The sequence below is a fragment of the Corvus hawaiiensis genome, chromosome 1 (assembly GCF_020740725.1).
Source record: "Corvus hawaiiensis isolate bCorHaw1 chromosome 1, bCorHaw1.pri.cur, whole genome shotgun sequence".
NCBI classification, from domain to species: domain Eukaryota; kingdom Metazoa; phylum Chordata; class Aves; order Passeriformes; family Corvidae; genus Corvus; species Corvus hawaiiensis.
This window is the reverse complement of record NC_063213.1, coordinates 69,740,898-69,759,544: the sequence shown is the minus strand read 5'-3', so window position 1 is coordinate 69,759,544 and position 18,647 is coordinate 69,740,898. Positions and strand designations below refer to the sequence as shown.

Sequence of the window (18,647 nt, the reverse complement as noted above, 5' to 3'; positions counted from 1 at the left end):
CCCACAAATCCCCCTTCAGGGGATACATTTTCACTTGGGAAACAGATTTGTGATTTCCAGGTCTGAGAAGGGAAGCCAACCATATAACTTGAATGAGCTCTCAACAGACAAGCCAAGACAACAACAAGATTCTTACATTCTGTGAACCAGTAGAGGAAAAGGTGCATTTAGCCAATACGTATAAAAATTTTAAGTCTAAAGAGAGACAGGTTATAAAGATATCAAATGTAGGAAAAAGCAAAATGCTACAGCAAGGAAGTGCAGTTGTGAAAAGGTAGTTCCTAGACCTGTAACCAAAGGGTTTCAGACATTCAAAACTGGAAAGATAACTGGGGCGACTGAAAATCTCATGCTAGATATGGCGAAACCATAGGCTTGATTCTATGAGGAAAAAAAGGTAAAATAGATTATCTGTCTTCAGTGAGCAACTTTCCCCATACTAAAATATCAGCATGTCAGAAAATGACCTGAAAGAACCACCAATACAGGTAAAAGTTAGTTTGTGTCCATTTACTTTTGACCTTTTTGCTTGAGAATGGCACAGCACACCATGGTAGAGAATGGTACAGCAGTGGTTTTGTGATGTGAACACCTGCCTTTGAAATCTGCCCATACAATCTGTTCACATTAGCCTGGTTGCACACAGAAAAAAGAGCACTGACCACAAAGGTTTCAAACCGGCTCTCTCTAGGTACAAAAATAACAATAGCATCACCTGTACGTTCTTTATGTACGTGCACGAGTTCAATTAGCATCTCTTGTGCTGTCTTATCCACCTACTATAAAGTTTCAATGCCTTTTCTGCATCACAAAGAGAAGCTGGACATTTAATTATACTGCCCCATAGACAAGATCCAAGTGAGCACAGTAACAAGGAATAAAATTTGAACCTAATCCAATTATGAAAGCTTCTCTACAGCTAATAAAATGAAGAAAAGAGTCAAATCTGCAAGGATTTTACTCACTACTGCTCAAGCCTGTATGATCAACACAGATGCCTAATCCTTCAGGAGAGAATTAACACAAATTCTGCCTGAAACAAAATTAAAGCCTAGCTTCACAGAACAAATAAAATTTCCTAAAAATCTCAGAGCAAACATTTCAAAGAAGAAATGCTAATGCTTGCCAGGCGAGGTCTTCTAATCCACCTGACCCTCAGATTTTTTTCACAGTTTGTAGGACAGTCTCAATTCCTTAGGGAATACCTAAGGAGACAAGGATTTGGAAGCCCAGAAACCAGTCTAAGTGTCCCTAAAAATCACTGGTTTCTATCTTACAAAGATTAAGGGCAGACTTCAGAGCCTGCTGGCTGGAACTCATGGTGTCCATGTACAGCTAGCACAATGAGACCTCAATCTCTAATTATCAGTATGACCTACATGGGAAGAAATGCCTTGCCACACAAGGCGAACTGCTTTAAAAGAAGATATGATCCAAATTAAATGCTGACTGCTTTGAACCAGTATGAAAGGCCTAATGGACACAGTACAACTCAAAAAGACTGAAGTACCTTAGCTCTTCTTAGCCTACTGAGACTTAGGCTAAAGGAATTTCAGCAAATCAAAACTATAATTTCAGATATTCCTAGAAACAAGCTGGAAATGGCCATCCCAGACCTATGTCACAGGGTAACCAGCAAGTCCTTAATATATTTGAGAAATAACCATTCAAATCAATAAAGCAGAGGAGAAAAAGCTTCCCAGCTACTATCTGGATCTAAACTTCTAACAGTTTACAAACGGGAAATTCCCCTGGTTCCCCAGCACCTGCCTTAAGTCTCTACAGATACTACAGATAAAGCTATTTAAACACCAGTACAAATAAGATATCCTGTCATTCACAGTCTCATACCATAAATAACAAAAAAAAAAAATCAGAGGTTATGTAAAGAACCACCAAAAACCAAAAGAACCACCATCACCACAGCAATTCTAACTTCTTTGCTGAAGCACAGGGCTGTATAAGCACATGCAGGCTCACGTTTTGAAATCACAGCATGAAACACCTCATTTTCAAATGTTAAGATTAAACCTACCTATCAGAGCCCCTCCTGTGCATCCGCTAAAGAGTGCCTCAAATGTGGTATTATTCTTCACAACAGGTTACCTAACATTCTGTTTCATACAGAAAAATGCTTCTCAGTTGATGCAGATGCAGACTTTTGAGTAAAGCCTTTGGGAAACTCCTCACACAAAATGACACAACTCACACAGGGGAAGTCTTCCTCTCTCTCTCCTACATTTAGCCTATTTTCCCTCAGTTTCATACTATGACTCCAAGCTTAACCTCTACTCATGCAGAGAGCTGCAAACACTTAACTGCAAAGCAATACCAAAGTCACCAAAACCAGGGACCGGGGCCTGTCAGAATTTGTTTCCCTGCAGCACTGGGAAGCCTTACTTCGTGGTTGGGGAGCAAATCACCTAGTGCAGCGTGCTTTCATCCCCCATCAGCAAAAGGGAGACAACACAGCTCCAACCACTCCAGTTAAGACACATCAGTGACTGAACGACTCCAATTCTACAGTGGTCAAGTCTCAAATGTACCTACAACCATTCTCTCTTACTTCAGTATTTTAGTGCCTCCATAGAAATGCAAGGTGAGGGATAACGACTTCCCCTCAGACAAGGCAAGTCAGCCCAGTATGTACAATAGTACTACGTCTCAATTTGCAGATGTATAGAGACCACAATTTCATCATCACCAGATCTTCATTTTTTTATTATATAAAGCAAAATTTTGTCTACAGTTTATTTTCTACTTTGGAGAGAGCTAGACAGAGAGACAGCCACCTAAAGAAGAACCTCCTCTGCAGTGGTTCAGAGCACTAAGAGCTACTACTGAGAATGCCTTCCCATCAGGAGAGTTTTGTTCCTGAATCCAGTTATGTGCAATTACAGAGACACACATACAAACTGTGCACATGAACAAAAACTCCACATCTCCCGTCTCCACTTCATATACATATTTTGTCCCATCTTCTAAAAAGGACCTTTTTGGGGAACAAGAAAAAGGGGGAAAAGAGGTCAGTACTCTGTTTAATGGAGTACCAATAAATTGTCTTCCTTCAAAAGGTGAACCTGGAAAAGGGAATGGTATCTCCATCCTCTCCTGTTTTCAGTACCTGATATAAAGCCTTAGGAAATGGAACTTAAAAAAAATATTAAGCAGATGAGAACAGGAATTAGCTGACTCTAGAAACACAGCAGAACTACTTGGTGGGCATTGCCTTTTTATACACTTAGTAATGGGAAGGGCAGAAACTTTCCCAAGACTATCCAGATCATCCACAGCAACACTGGACTCTTTGGGGGAAATTAAACCTCATATTGTGGCTTTCCCCTTCAGATTAAAAAGCCCCCAAATATTCCATGGGAAAAACCTTGAATGATTACACACAAGGAAGAACACAAACTCTTTAACATTCAAGGTACTAACATGTTTGAGTCTGGTTTTTGCTACTGCCACACCTCTTGGTTTGGAAGCAAACTGAGCACCCATTAAGAATCTCTTATCAGAAGAAACAGATTTTTTTTTTTTCAGATGTGCAGACAAACAGGCTGTCCTGTCAATCCCTTAAGGAACAAAGCAACCATTTTTGTTGTGAGCACAGGTGACTTTCAAGGGAGATCAAGTTTCCAAAGCAGAAGACAAGTGGACACGCAGTCCCACAATAAATACTTTGTCTTTTGAGAGGACGGCATTTCATCTGCAAGGTACAAATGAAACAAACCAAATTTTCTCCAAAACCAAAGGCAGGAAGAAGAGTTAACTTCCTCTTTCTTTTCCCTCACTTTTCTCTCTTAGCCCCCTACTCTCCCAATTGCAAAGAAATAACTCCTCCTTCACTTTCACAGAATTCCAAGAGCTCTGTTTCTTTCTGGGCTTTCAGATCAGACCCAGTCTTGGTATTTTATATGGACATCCATGGTTCTTCTTGAATTTTTCTGCCCTCTAGCTGTGCAATCTCAAATATACCCTCTCAGGAGCATACCACAATTTTCATGTGCTATTGGTGAGCTGAATTATGCTTATAGAGCCTGTAAGATAAAAAGCACTTGAACACATGCCAAGATCTGTGCTTATTCAGGAAAGTTTTTCAGAGACATACTCAAGCCCTGTGGACTTAGGGGGATTTCAGGAGATACTTCAGTGCTTTCCATAATCAGCACTACATATAACTTTCTACCCTAAAGACCCTTAAGGTGGTTACTAAAGCCCCTCTCAGTCTATGTGCTTAGAGGTTTGCGCAGCACCAAATGAAACAGAAGCAGCAAGCTCAGCTCCCATTTCTGCCACAGGTTCATTTCAGAAGCTGTTCCTGGGCCTCAGTTTATCTCCCAGTCAAATGCAGAATTTGCACTGCTCTGCCATAGACTGTTTTTAAGTTTATTAGGCCTAAAAGTAGAAATATAGCTGAATGGTGAATAATTATTCCCCAATCAGAACAACTGCTGAATGCCTTCTCCAGACAACGGCCCTCCAGAATTAGTGTTTAACATCTCAAACATCCCACTTTCACTCAGCAGAAAGGCACCCATCTGGAAGAACTGTGCCTTTTCCCAGTCTGCCAGTGTTCCCAGAGGTCTCCCATGCAGCAATGAGACAGAAGCGTGAGTAGGATGGTACTTTGATATAGCTCTGGAAACTGTGCATGCCCAGAGGCTCCCTGAGGAGCCACTGGGGAAAGGCTATCCTCCAGAGGGCAGATCAGAACGATTTACAGCCATTCCCCTGACTCAGCTTGAGGAGAAGCTCGCTCCTCTCCACCCCTGCTCAGGGGCTCTGACAGTGCCACGAATTCAGCCCTGTGTCCAGGCACGATGCACAACACCTGGGATTCAGTGTTTCCTCCTCTTACAGACAAGATGCAACTTTATTCAACTCAAGCTATTGGTCTTAAACTGAAGAAAAATGCATTACAGGAAATAATTGTGTAAACCCCTCTCTTTACAAGTAGCTAGTCATTTCAGCTGCCCAAATCAGGATACTCTGACCAATCCCAACTGCACATGCTGCCATGTATTTCTCAGTCAGTGATCCCCTTCGTGGCAGCCTCAACGCTCATTAGTCACTTTTTTAAAAAGTGCCACAAATCAGAACACGCCCCAAGAACAAGGGGATCAAACTCCTCCAGAAAAATACATTGGTAATTAACCAACAACCTGTTCCTAAATGGGGTGACTTCACTGCACAGAGAGCTTGTTGCAACTGCTCCTAAGCAGTGAGGCAAGGGGGTGTTGAGGGACAAGGGATGCAGAAAAGGCTAAGAATTTTAAAAATATGCTCTTGTATTAGTGAAGTACTGCAACACCTATCTTTTCTCTTCCTCTCCAGGTATGGTAGCTTATCTGAGATTATAACAGGTACTCATGATGGTAGAACACAGTCATTAAACGCAATATGAGCAAAGGTCATAGCAGTAAATAAACGGACATTTTGTTTGTGGTTTTAATTAATTTTAAAAACAGACTCCAGAACACAAACACTGGGGTTAAAGTCAACTCGTCTTTACTCTCTTTTATGGAGGTAGGCAGAAGCATTACACCCTCTGCTTTTTTTTCAGCGAGGTTCCCAGAAACACTGCCCACTCACAGCACCTCCACCTCCACGCCTCTGCTCTCCGTGCAGGCGTGACCTGCCGTGCCATTCCCGAGCCACTCCCAAGGCACGCGGAGAGCGCTCAGGGCAGCACAAGTGAGAGGGCCACAGGCCTGCATGGGCAGAGATGCTGACTCACTCCACAACTTTGGCCAACTCCCTTCCACTGAAAACAGAACTGCACCAGCAAACAGATGCTCCGGCTGAGTTTCGCTCCCCTGGGCGGACTGGCAAGGGCTTACCAGCGGGATGGCCACGGCGAGAGGGACAGACTGGGAGCCATGTTACCAGCACCCATTCTGCCCACCTTGCCAGACTACCTGAAACCAAAAGGACCCCACTATCCAGCATCCTCCCAATTCCACCCCTCGCCTCAATTATTTTGGGAACAGAAAAGAAAAAGAGGAAGCAACATGGCAGTGACCAAGTCAGTTAATTTTGTCATCAGACCATGCAGTGGTCCACCCAAAGGGCTTTCAAAACTACCCTCTTGGCCTTATTTTCCTTTTTTCCTACTTTTTTCATTTTTCTCCTTCCATTATCAGCATGAAATCATCTCCATCCTCTCATTTTCCTTACTATGGCATGATTAACTCCCTGACACAGTAGCCATTGTGCTTGTGTTTGTGATGTGGCAAAAGGCAGCTTCTAACTTCACATGTACCTCCGGGCTGCATTCCAAAGTGATCAGCTCCACATCCCAAGGGCCAGCAAGCACTGGATCCACAGTACAGGTCATCAGATCCAGAGGCAGGTAAATCAGGCAAAAAACACTGAACTTGTGGGTTTTGGGATGGGGAGGCAAAGAAGGAAGGGTGGGCATGAGGCAGAGAGAAGGTACAGCACCATCTAAATCCAATGTAGATGTTGCCAGTCTTAACAGACTGGATGTGGTATCAGACAGCTCAGGAAGGACAGGATATCTCAGGAGCCTCTGTGAGCCCTGCTTTGCTGTTTAACCCAAGCATAGGAAACATAGGGTCTACATCCATCAAAACAACTGTACATGCACAACTGGTTTACTTCTGAGTAGGGAGAGTCAGCCAGAACTGCAGCTAACAGAGTGCTTTGAGAACAGGCCATTTATTTGGATGTCTACGCAAAGTTTCCTGTGTTTTCTAAATGTGTCTGGTTTTCTGTACGCAAAAAATAAACCCCATGCATAAAGGAAAAAAATCCATAGAAACTTACATCTGCAGCAGAGACGGTGTGAGTATCAGTGGTCAGGCTGCAACCAGCAGACCTATCAGTCTCACAAGCACTGATAACAGAACTCTTCAGAAGTTGTTATAAATAACCAAAATAATGAAAGCAATGAGCGGGAAGCATAGTAAGCCTTTACTTATAAGGAGGGCTTGCAATAAGCCTTATGAAGAATCTGCCTGGCTCAAAGGGTTGCCTGCCAAGCACGGGAATTGTTTAAGGCAGGCCAACGTTTAAGAATTCCACCTGAAGCATGCTCCAAGGAGATGGTATTCATTTCACTTTTCTCAAAGTACTTGCAGCACAGCACGCAGACGAGAGAGAAAACAAGTTCTTCTTTAAGTGCTACCAGGTGAATCCAAACATGAAGCAAGATGGGGTTAAAAAGCTACAGAGATGCCAGAGAATTCTGAGTGCCTGCAAAACCACACCTTAAGATCCCGGCTAAGCAATCCTAGAGATAATGATAAAACTAATCTTACCTTTAAAGTTGCCAATGAACAAGCCAGGCAGAATCTGTGAGAAAGAAATATAGTATCAAATATAGATATCTTGTGGTAAGACAATTTGACAAAGTTCAATTTGCATACAGGATGGAACATACTACTTTAGCGGAGTATTGTCAAATGCAATCTAAAACATGCTGACAGCATTTCGTGCCTCTTTGCAACCTTCTCAAACCAGATAGCTCTAGGCATGCTGAGCTTTGACAGCACTCCTTGGCAGACGGCAGTTGTTAATCGTGGGGACTCTAACTTAATGGAAGCTCTCCAAGGACAGCAAATATGGGTTACAAATTATGAAGCGGGCCTTGCAACACAGCCCTCCCCTGCCCCCCGCAGCAGGGTAAGAGTTACCCTCATGGAACTCATGATGAAACTTCACACAGCTAAGGTGATTTGCCTAACGTTGCTGAGGAAGATGGACAAAGCACTGCAAAATTACATCCTTCGAGGCTTTTGAAGTGCAAAGCCATGCAAGTCAGGGCTGCAGCACTGTGGGGCTCTTAGAGGAAATCACTGCAAACAGCCACTTGTGTGTTCACGTAGAAAGGAACTGCTGAAAGTCCGTGAATGCATGTTTCTCTCCCAGATCTACCCACTCACCCCACACTCCCAGATGCCCGCACGGGTCTCAGTTACAGGACATGCTTTAATTGGGGAGTTTCAAGGTCTGCCCAAGGCCAGCACGTGCATGCACAGACACAGAGGCAGGTGACACTGTAGTGCTACCCCTCCCACCCTCTCATAACCCTCCCAACTTGGGAACAGCAGTAAGGACATTACAAAAAACCCAGGCACACTAAACACACATTTTCTGGCCAAGATTTTTGTTCTCTGCCACCTGAAGTCTCTGGCCCACAGCCTTTGAGGAGATCAGAACTGTGGTGGTGAAACCATACGATCCATTTTTCTTCAGTCCATGCTAAGCATACCACCAATACAGATATGTCAGCACTGACTTCCTGTAGCCTTAGCAACACCCCAGTGTCACCACAACAGCAGCAACAGCCTCTCAGGCACAGCTATTTAAAGGGAAAACTCCACCCATTTAGCTCAATCGGGCAGCCGCGAAGTTCCGAAAGTCATGAAGGACTTTGCATCAGGGATTATTGCCACAGCCTGCGTTTCATTGCAGCCCTCCTGCTGAAAGGCGACCCAGCTCACCATGCACAGGTTATCAGGGCCAGCAGAAGAGACTGTAAAATAGCTTCTGACCTGCCCTAACTTCAGGGCTTTCCTCCGATAAAAGCGTCCTGTTTGCTGTGATTTATGAGCCTTGCAGGAAACAGAAAGGCTGCAGCACCGCTTGCACTCCTTACAGCTTTGGTTTGTGCAAACATTCCTCCCTTTAGGCTTTGCTGGGCAATCACTCTCTGCCTGCTGTGTCACACCGGCTCTAAACACAGGGCTCAACTCTTCCCCCCCAGTATTGAAAGTTGCCTTCTCCAGGACCCTTGCTGTATCTTGCTGCTTGTAGACCCCTGCTTGCAAATTAAGGGCTGATTACAGCACTGGCTCATCAAGAAAACAGTTCTTTAGTCTTGTACAAACAGGCACCTTTTGTATGTACAAAATGTATGTACAAAATGTACAAACAGGTACATATTGCAAAGATAAACTCGGACAGCTTTCACCCTTTTCCTTTCCTCTTCATCTGTACAAATTCAACATTCTTACAAAGACAGCAAAATCCCCAGGACAGTTTTCAATGCCAGGGTATCATGTAGGAAAAAGAACCTTTACAACATCCTGCTGTCCCCTTACATGTGTACAAGACTCATGGTTTCAAGTGACAATTCAATATTTCAAGCATTCTCGATGACACTGCTAGAAGTGCAGCTCTAATGCTGCATCCCAGGCTAGGAAAAAGCAGCCTGTAGCTGTTATAGAGAAGGACAGTACTCAAGAGTCATTGACAAAGAAGCCAAATTCTGCAAACAAAATCATGTTCTAAAGCAAAAGGGACTCAAGTTATGAATGAATTTCGCCAATGAGATCACCCCAGTGTGCTCCCTCAACTTAAGAGTAGAAAATAAAAAAAAAAAAAAAAAAGAAAAAAGTCTTTCTGATATTTTAAAATAGCTGTCTGGTATTTCCTATCTGCAGCACTAATCTTCTATCACACCACCACTGCTGCAGACTATAGCATTTTAGACTCCAGGACATTATTTCTGCATCAGATGTGCGTTCTCAAGAGAGAATAAAAGCTTAATTTCCAGTCACAGTCATTAAGCTTTGACATTAGAAACTAAAGATACTGAGAAACACGGGGGGGTTGCAGAAATGAGGCTTTTTATTGGCAAAGGAGGAAAAATCCAGAAGTCTGCATTTGTGCATCATGATGCAATGCTGTATGCTCGATAGGTAATTAGGACACTGTGCAACCAAGGACAGATGTTACCCTTGTTGTACTAGTCATTCTAGAAGCAAGAAACATTACTATGGGTGAAAGCTACCTGGAAAGAAGTGAATCTTCATGTCATGCTGACTAATACTTCAGCACTCGACTATGGCTGGGAACTTTCAGCTGTGTCATCTCACACTGCCTTCAGCAACTGCAACTCCAGGCCGTGCAAAATGAAGGCTGATGGCTGCTAGGGGCGTGTGAGAGAGAAGGGGTGGGAGTCAGAAGAGTAGAAAAATAAGGTGGTTGTTTTTGTGAACTTCTCAACCACCACTTTATGAATAAAAACAGTAGCCTCTTTTTACGATCCGAAACATTGAGAAAATGACCACAGAGTAAGTAACCGATGTAGAAGAATGCACGACCATGGAAAAAGGACACCAACGCCTGTCTTCGTTTGTACCTCACATGAGAGCAGCTCATGTTCTCCATCCTGCACAAAGACAGAGCCTTGGAACAGACAATAGTTGCTAATGCTTCTGTCAGTCCTCTCTGACAAAACACCTCTCTGGAAAATGGCTTAAAGGGCTACTTTGCTGCTGTTTCCTATATAGACAAATGCTTATAATAAAGCATCTAACTCCTTGCCCAACACTGCTTCTAGATGTGTTAGTACTGATGGGCACTCTGGAGAAGTTCATGGGGCTTTCTCAGAGATGGCCAGGCACTCTAAAAGGAGAAGACAAGCCTACCTTTGTCCAGTAGTACAGGAGAGGGGCCCACATCAGGGAGGGGGATTTGCTGCTGACATGAACTGGCACAGCTTCTCTGACTTCCATAAAATTGGCTACTTCAGCTGTAACTAGCCACAGTGGTTTAAATTTCTTATGAATCCACTCCTACAACAAACAGGGCTTATCTGCCCTTCTTGTAGAGATAACTCAAACCTTCTGAAGAGTTTACATGAATAACTGTCAGTTAACTTTAACAGCACTGAACAACAACTAAACCCCAGACAGAGCTCTTCACCGAGATCCTGTTCACAGATAGTCAGATCTTGTCACCATCTCAGCCACTAGACTTCAGCTCTTGGAAAACATCTTTGTGCATTTCAACCACAGACTTCAACCTGAACTTTGAATACAAGCCAGAGTTAGACATTAAGCATGAAGACAAATCAGACCACCCAAACAATTTCCTAAGTCAGATCCCATTACTCTGTAAAATATACATCTTAAAAATATAAGGAAAAAAGGTAAAGTACTGAAAATTAATACTAGCCAGGTCAATGCACATTCACAAGCCGATTCTCCCTCTCTGAACAGAATAAGAAAGGTATATATGAACAAATGCTTTCAGTTTAATTTGGGAAATATCAGAAGGCTTGGACGGGATTTAGGAAAAAACTAGACTGGGCTAATTTTACAGAGAAAAATAGCAATAAAAGACAAACCCCACCTAAAAAGAATGCCAGGCCTCCAGCCCTTATCACTCTAATGGCCACATAAAGTCATGTGCAATTGCTATTTGCTATGAAATACATCAGTATCATGGGACAGAAAAATAAGGAGGGAACCGTGCCTTTGAGAAAGGATCAGCATCCAGAGGCTGTAGCACTCCCTGGAGCTCTTTCTTACCACACCCATTACAGGTCATCATTAATCCTCTTCCCTTGGCATCAGTACAAAGGGATTCCTTAAACAAAGTAATCCACCATCAAATAAGCTGATTATTTTCTCCTACCATCTATATACAGCTCTACCACAAAAAACACACTTCAGCTGGAAACTAAGGAAATTTGTATTCACTGACTACACTAAGACAAGCAAATACCCCCTACATCTGCACTGAGGGCTCCATGCTTCCCCTTGCCCCTCCAGCTTTACCGACTCAAGATCAGAAGGAAGAGATGATCCAGGGGCACATTCTCAAGGTGGCAAGTACCAGACCAACATGTGGGACCCCTACAAAAATAAACCCTGATGGCCAATACCCAGCATGGTTGTAACCTCCTTAAAAGATCCAGCCCTTCCCAAAATGCTGAACTTCTCAACCTCTTAGATACAGCCATAAGAAAGGGGAGAAAAATCCAAGTAGTTTTATGCTTGTCCTGAAAGCTCCAGTTGGTACATGTCAGGGCAACATTTAACAGAATTAAAATGACCAAATTGACCAATCACAGATTGCCAGTTCCTACCCACATACTATCACAGTAAAATGTAATGCAGCTTCAAAGGGCTGCGAGTTGTCCTGTTGGCTTTATTTTTTTCTCTCCCCACATTGCAACTTAAGCATCTGATATTGTGTCCCTCTAAATGTTCTGATAATTTCAAAAATTCCAAGAAAAATACTACAAATATACCAGAAGCCTAAAAGGAGTCTTTCTTAGCTGTATTTCTTCCTAACTGGCCATTTCTAGAAGGCTAATATCAATGGGTGGCGAATATCACAGCAATATCCCCAGACTTTGAAAGCAGAAACTGAGAAAAGGACCAAGGGAGGTTCTACTTCCTATGCACTAACTCAATTCCTCAGCAGCCAGATCTTTTCCCTGCCGAAGGTTTCTATTTCAGTGTCTCTACCTATAGGATGAAAAGGCTTCCCCTTCCAGGTGGCACACTAAGCACTCTGGATGTTCATCAATCTGAATCCCAGGGCCAGGATGTCAGACTGGGACAACATGTGAGCAGCTATTTCTAGCTCTTCTCCTCTGCTTTGTCAGAGGCCACGCACACAGCAAAGCTATTCCCAAAGCACTCAAAGCAGGATGTAAGACAGAGGAGATGACTCAACTTCTGTTCCTCATAGTAAGCTATATATAAAAGGCTAGTTACCACCACGCTTTCAAACCTGGGTTTTAAACAGGGGTGAAGATACTGAGAAAAATCACAGTTGTCCCTTGATAACCACCATGACATGCCAGGGGAATCGGTGCGTACAATAAGCCCCCTACTGCCAAAAGGCCAACACCCTTTGCAAAATAGATCCATCTTCCTTCCTCACTGCGATCTCCACTGGGGCCGAGCGCTTTCCTGCCCCACCGGCACCGGGCCCAGCCCTCCAGCGACAGCCCGCGTCCAGAGGCTGCTCCGTGCCCTGGGACCGGAGCGAGCTTTGGCCAAGTGACACGATTCAATGCCGCGCTCGCTGACAGCCCCATGCCCCGGGTCCTGCCGCAGATCCGGGGATGCCGGCTCTATCCCACGGCAGCCCCCGGGGCTGGGGGACAGAGCGAGCACTGAAGCCCGGGGCCGGGGGCACGGCGGTCCTCGCCGCCCGTCGGGAACTCGCTTTGCCCGGGAAGGGGAAGCCCGGACGCGCATCACCGAAACCAGGGACCCCTCTCGCCCGCCCGCCCGCGCTACGGCTGGGGAGGAGGAGGCGGCGCGTCCCAGGGGAGCGGCGCGACCGCGGTCTCCGTCCCTCCGCCCTCGCCCCGAGGTGGGGGACCCCCAAAACCGGAGGGGAAAGCCCTCTTGCCCTGGCCTTTGTTCCTGGAGCGGGTGCCCACGGCGCAGGGGCGAGACAAAGGCGGGGGCGCCGCGGCATCCCGCCCGCCCCGAGGCGGGGAGGGACCGCCACCCCCGGCTCCGCCGCGCTGGCCCGCGCACATGCACTCGCGCACGGCGACAACAACGAGCGGCGTTACCTTGTTCATCCCATTCCCCATGGCTTAAGCGACCCGCACGCCAGCACCGCGGGAGAAGCCGTCGGCCGCTGCTGCCAGCGGCGGGTCGGCGTACATGGGATAGTGCTTGCCGAGGGGGAACTGGGGACGGGCTAATTGCTAATTAAGGGCGGCCGCTGCTCGCCGCTGTCGGACAGGGCGAGGCGCATCCCTCTCGCCCTGGCCGGGGCCGTCTCCCTCCTCGATGCCGGGCGGCTGGGGGCGGGTTTCCGCTCGGCCGCCCTCGGGAGCGGCGAGAGCCGCGGGGCCGCGCTGCCAGGAACCACCTCCCGCCGCCGCCCCACGCGCGGTGCGGCCCCCGCCGGCCGCCCTGGGGCTTGTAGTCCGCGCCGCCGCGCCGCGCCGCCGCCGCGTGCCCCAGAGAACTACGCGTCCCAGCGACCCCCGCGCCGCAGACCTGCCCCACCTGCCGCGGCCGCCGGCGCCCGGCGGGCGTTCCGGCGACGATGAATAAGCGCCGGCCGCGGTGGCGGCGGAGGGGTGGCGGGAGCGGCTCTGGTTTGTGTGTGTCGCTCCCCGGCACGGGCCGCACGCCGCCGGTGTGCCCAGGGAGCGCAGGGCTGCGGCGTGCGGTGCGGGAGCGGGCAGGTGCTGCCCACCCGCCTCTGCCATCCCGAACCCGTTTGGTTTCCGCCTCGAAAGGACTCTGGCAGGGGGCACCAGGCCTTGGGCGCCGGGGCTGCTGCCACAGCCTCCCGCTCCCAGCCCGTGCCGCTCCGGTGTGCCGGTGGCCACGCGTGAAGCTGGGGCTGCGCGCCGAGCAGAGCCTCGCCCAGCCGCCTGTGCCCTCTTACGGCACCTGCGGTGGTTCCTGCTCCGTCATCCCAACCGCGCTGCGGGCAAGCTGCGATCACAGGTAGACAAAGGACATTCATGTCCTTAACTCAAACAGACAGGCACACAGGAGAGAGCAAATAGTTTGAAGCAAACATCGCAAGATCGTAGTGATTGAGATGGGAAGACCCCTCTGGAGGCTGTCTGGTCCAACCATCTTCCTCAGGCAGGGAAAGATGCTTATTGCTGAGCCTTGGCAGGCGTGGCTTCAAAACCATGCTCACTACTTCCGCCCTCATGCTTTGCTACCGAATCCACAGTTAAGCATGACATGATAGAGCTGCATCCCTCTAACCATGGCGATGTTTTTCCGAGGTGTGGTGGTGCGGATCTGGTGGTTAGTGAGGGAAATTCTCTCCCAAGAGTTAATTTGATAGGGGATAGACACAGTTCGAATATGCAGGGACAGGATACTACTGCATAAGGTCTCCCATTAACCAGTGGAGTACCACTGCCTAAAAAACCTGAAATCTTTAGTGGCTCAAATGCAAAACAAAGGATGCTGCTGTGTGGCCACCATCAGATTCCCTGTGTGTTTATACATGCATCAGTGTAAAAAGTGAAGATGTCATTTTTTGGGCACACTTTGTGGAACTAGGCAGGTCAGGGGCATCTGCAGTCCAGCACAGGCAGTGAAAGGGTGAAAGATGGAGAGCATGGTAAAGCCAACAGGCAGCAAGGCCAGGTATGAAATAATAGATTGATGAACTCTGGAAACCTAGATTAGTGATGGGGGACTCTTACCTAGTGGCAGTGGTTGCCAGTAAAAGCAAACTTCAAGGGAACAATTTCACAACCTCCAGTTGCAGTCAGTTTGGCAAACAGTGTTGCCAAAGAGGCAGTCACTCGTCCTCATGCTACCCTTGACAGCACCTCTGTTCCCCTTTCCTTAGGCAACCCTTGACACCTGTCTGACCCAAGACCAAACTAATTCAGAGAACAAACCCTGTAGAAAGCTGGGGAGTCACAAACCCACTCCCGTGGGGTCAGATCAGTGCACACAGAGACAGGGATCAGGACCAGCCTGATCAAGATCTGGTGCTGTTCCCACAGAAGCCAGTGACACGCCTGAAAGCCAACAGAAGTTAAGCCATCAGTTTAACTACGTAAAAAGATGGAAAACCATTCTTGAACCTCTCCCTCCCTGAGGCTCAACAGAATTTGGGGGTGTATCATATCATCATCAGCCTCAAAAACATCAGAGCAGTCTCTCTGTAAGGCCAGGAAGAAGAGCCACCAGATTTAATGTACTGCCCTTCTCCCTGCCTACTGCTGAAAAGCACAGCAGTGAGCTTTATCTCAGATATTGGCTTTAATATTTCATTAGCAAAGCTCTCCAGAATGTAATTTACTTTATTCTCATTCCACGCAAAATGAATGAGGTCCAAACAGTATGAATCACAGCTTGCCATAATAACTACTAAACACGTATCCCCAAAGTGAAAGTTGTCAGAAACTCTGGCAAGAAGGATAAAAAGTAAATAACATCCATAATAACTGCAGGGATCTGTGTTGTGCTCAGAGGTCCAGTATAACTGGAAGGCCTTGTGGTCAATTTGCTGGAAGCCTGAGCTCATCAATTTACTTCCTCATAACTCAGTTCCTTTATCTGAAAAACATAAATAACAATATTTCTTTTTTCAAAGAGCCTTGGAAAAGTACTGTGCATGGGCAGTTCATGTGAAATTATTACATTAAGCAAGACAGATGGAATACAAGTATATCTAACTTAGTATCTATTTTTCTGAATAGGAAGTGTTAAACATCCTCATTCTTCTGAATTGGAAGTGTGATCCTCTGTTTTAATTTCAAGTTTTGTGGCTCTCTTCAGGATGCCTACTTCAGCCTGCAGTGTTTTCTGATATTAAACTTTTATTGCATGCATACAACGTTTTACAGTGAAAGAGCAAAAACTGGAGTGGAAGAAGATAACATACGAAGATTAAAAAGCAGTGAGAGGAAATCCACTTCTCTCTTAAACATTTACCCTTGTGTATGATATACCCTTTGCCTCTCCACAGATCTACAAGGGGAATTCTGATACTGTTGCCAGACCTGCCTCTCTTGCCCAGTTATTCCAAAAAGTGATTGTTTTAGTTCTTCAGCAAATTGTTTAATAAAATATCACAGAATGCATTTATGGGGGCAGGTCTTTCTAAATCCTCCTAAATGGGCCTATATCCTCCTAAAGTGTTTATTGTCACTTATCAAGATCTTATTCCTTGTGCTTAGTATCTGCACTGTTTTTAATATTTTGAAAGTTCATTTTAAAAAGCAAGGTATCCTGAGATGACTGGACTGAATTAATGAACTCAGAAAAAAGCAAAAAGCCCTTGCTGAATCTTAAAGTCTTCAATCAGTATCCCTGAAAAGAGATCACTTTAGCATTGCCTGTAATCCCACAAATCCAGGGATTTTCCTACTTCTTCGTGATATGAGGATCATAAATGGAGTAATCCCCACTTCTTGACTTCACGCACAAATGTATCTGGCAATGTCAAGTCTTCAACAGCAGCGACCATCTTCTAGGCAATTGCCTGAAAACTAACACCCAACCAAACTGATAACGAAACTGACCCTTCTTAAAAATTCTACAAAACTTCTGCTTTGACAGTATGTTGAGCTTACTGTGTTAAAAATAAGTAAGTAAATACTCTCTACTTCTTATCTTCTGATCTCACTTTCTCTAAACCCTAAGGTCACGTGCAGCCATAGGCAGAAGGCATGTCAGCTATCCGTGATATGTCAGGGACTGATAAGACCTGGGCTGGGTTCCTGGGAAGCAGCGTCACAACTTAGTTCTCAGAGGTGGCAAGAAGGGAGATAAAAAGGATGATTGGTCAGAAATAGCCAGTAGGATGGTTTTCCTCTGAAACAGAGCAATTTGACAGAAAGGAACTGTTTCACCAAAAATAAATAATGAAACTTTAACATTCATAAATAGCACTGGGTTTGTTTTCTAACTGTGCTGAGAGGGAGGTCAATGGTAGGGAAAGAGCTTGGAGGACTCATTGCCTTCTCTTTTAATATTTCTGCATGGTAATAAACATTGCCAAAGCATGTCAAAACCTGTTTTCTCTGGATAGAAGAGATAACACCTTGATTTACTGCCACATAGCCTAAGATCAAAGTTTATGAATCATTTGATAAATTCACTGTCTTAAGGCCAAATTTGGCTTTTACTATGCCTCTGTGAATCTGCAACAGCTTCATCAAAATCAATGATTTTGCAGCAAGCTTTAAGTCCTGATAATGAAGGGAATTACCACTGTGGTTTACTTCAGTGAAAATCAGCTTTCAGGAAGCTGCTCTCAACAGGCCGAGTAGCTGGAAGACTGTAATTCTGCCTTGTACTCCTCTTGCTTCCCCTTTCCATTAATGGATGGTATTCAGCAGCTTGTAGCGCATGCCAGGATGTGAGGGCTGAGCCTGCAGAGAGACCAAAGTGGCACAAAGAAAGGCTTTGCAGAAGGCAGGGCTCAAAAAAAAAAAGGAACCAACAATTCAGACAGAAGGAACAATGCCAGAGAATGGCTGAGAAAAGCTTGTAGGGTAATTTAGACGTAGGTTAGCTGCCATGGCAACCATATACCAAATTACTCCACTTCTGTGTCTCTAAACCTGCCAGCAGCTAATTTTGTTTGTATGTACTTCAGGCTCAAAAACAAATTAATCCACCTTAAAACTTATGAGGGATTGCAAATGAAGTACTGGAACTGCTGTGGGGTGCTTGGTTTCAACATTTAGAAAATAGAGATAGAAAAAAATAATAGCCCTTGAAAATTCTGATTTCAGTAAGTGGCTAAAAAATACATAATTTCTTTAACATTCATAGCAGGCAGTTTTAACCCTGCATTTGTACTGTTTGGCCCTGCACATATTTATCAGGTCAGCTTTACAACTTTACCTCGAATGTGTTTGTAAGAAAAAAATTGGTCTTCGCAGCAGCTCTGTTTATTTTTCACTGCAGGAAACTGCCATGTTACAAAAAGAATAAGACATTCTCTTTTACTCCAGGATTCTTTGGAGATGTGATAGAATATTAGATCCCTAAGGAATAGAAACAAGGCTATCAAAGAGCATGCTGAAAGGCACATGCATATTATTAGTTACTAAAAATAGTTCTTTGCTGAGTGTGAGTGAAAATATCCAAATGCATTCCCTTGATAAGTTAAGCATGTATTCCTCTCTCTGGGCACACGTCAAAGCGTCCTCAAATGGAAAAATCATGTTATAGCAGCCTAACCTCTGCTTCCAGGCCATATACATGTAATCCTAGAGGAACACAACAAAGCCTTCACAACACCTCTGTCGAGGAAGACCACAGACCATTATAGCCATTGGACTCCTCTGGTAAGATCCATGAAAAGTCTTCAGAATAGAAAGAGGTCAGTTTTTGATGTGGCCACTGAAATTTGATGAACATCATTGAGATGTTCATCCATTCATTGAGAGGCATTAGAGCTTGACCCCC

The 18,647-nt window shown here is 45.3% G+C and overlaps 1 protein-coding gene across 2 annotated transcripts in view; it reads right to left on the bottom strand.

Annotated features, from left to right (window-relative positions):
* Positions 1-13,599, bottom strand: part of DUSP22 (dual specificity phosphatase 22) — a 43,525-nt gene extending 29,926 nt beyond the window's left edge. Inside the window, exons 1-2 of one of the 2 annotated variants that reach the window (XM_048310239.1) lie at positions 13,301-13,599; positions 7,287-7,320 (exon numbers count right to left, since the gene is read on the bottom strand). In XM_048310239.1, the coding sequence (XP_048166196.1) occupies positions 7,287-7,320; positions 13,301-13,321 (55 nt within the window). In that variant the 5' untranslated portion in view covers positions 13,322-13,599. Of the gene's footprint in view, positions 1-7,286; positions 7,321-10,403; positions 10,513-13,300 lie in introns of those variants that run through there. The other variant, XM_048310234.1, reaches the window with a different exon arrangement.
* Between the last annotated feature and the right edge of the window lie 5,048 nt (positions 13,600-18,647).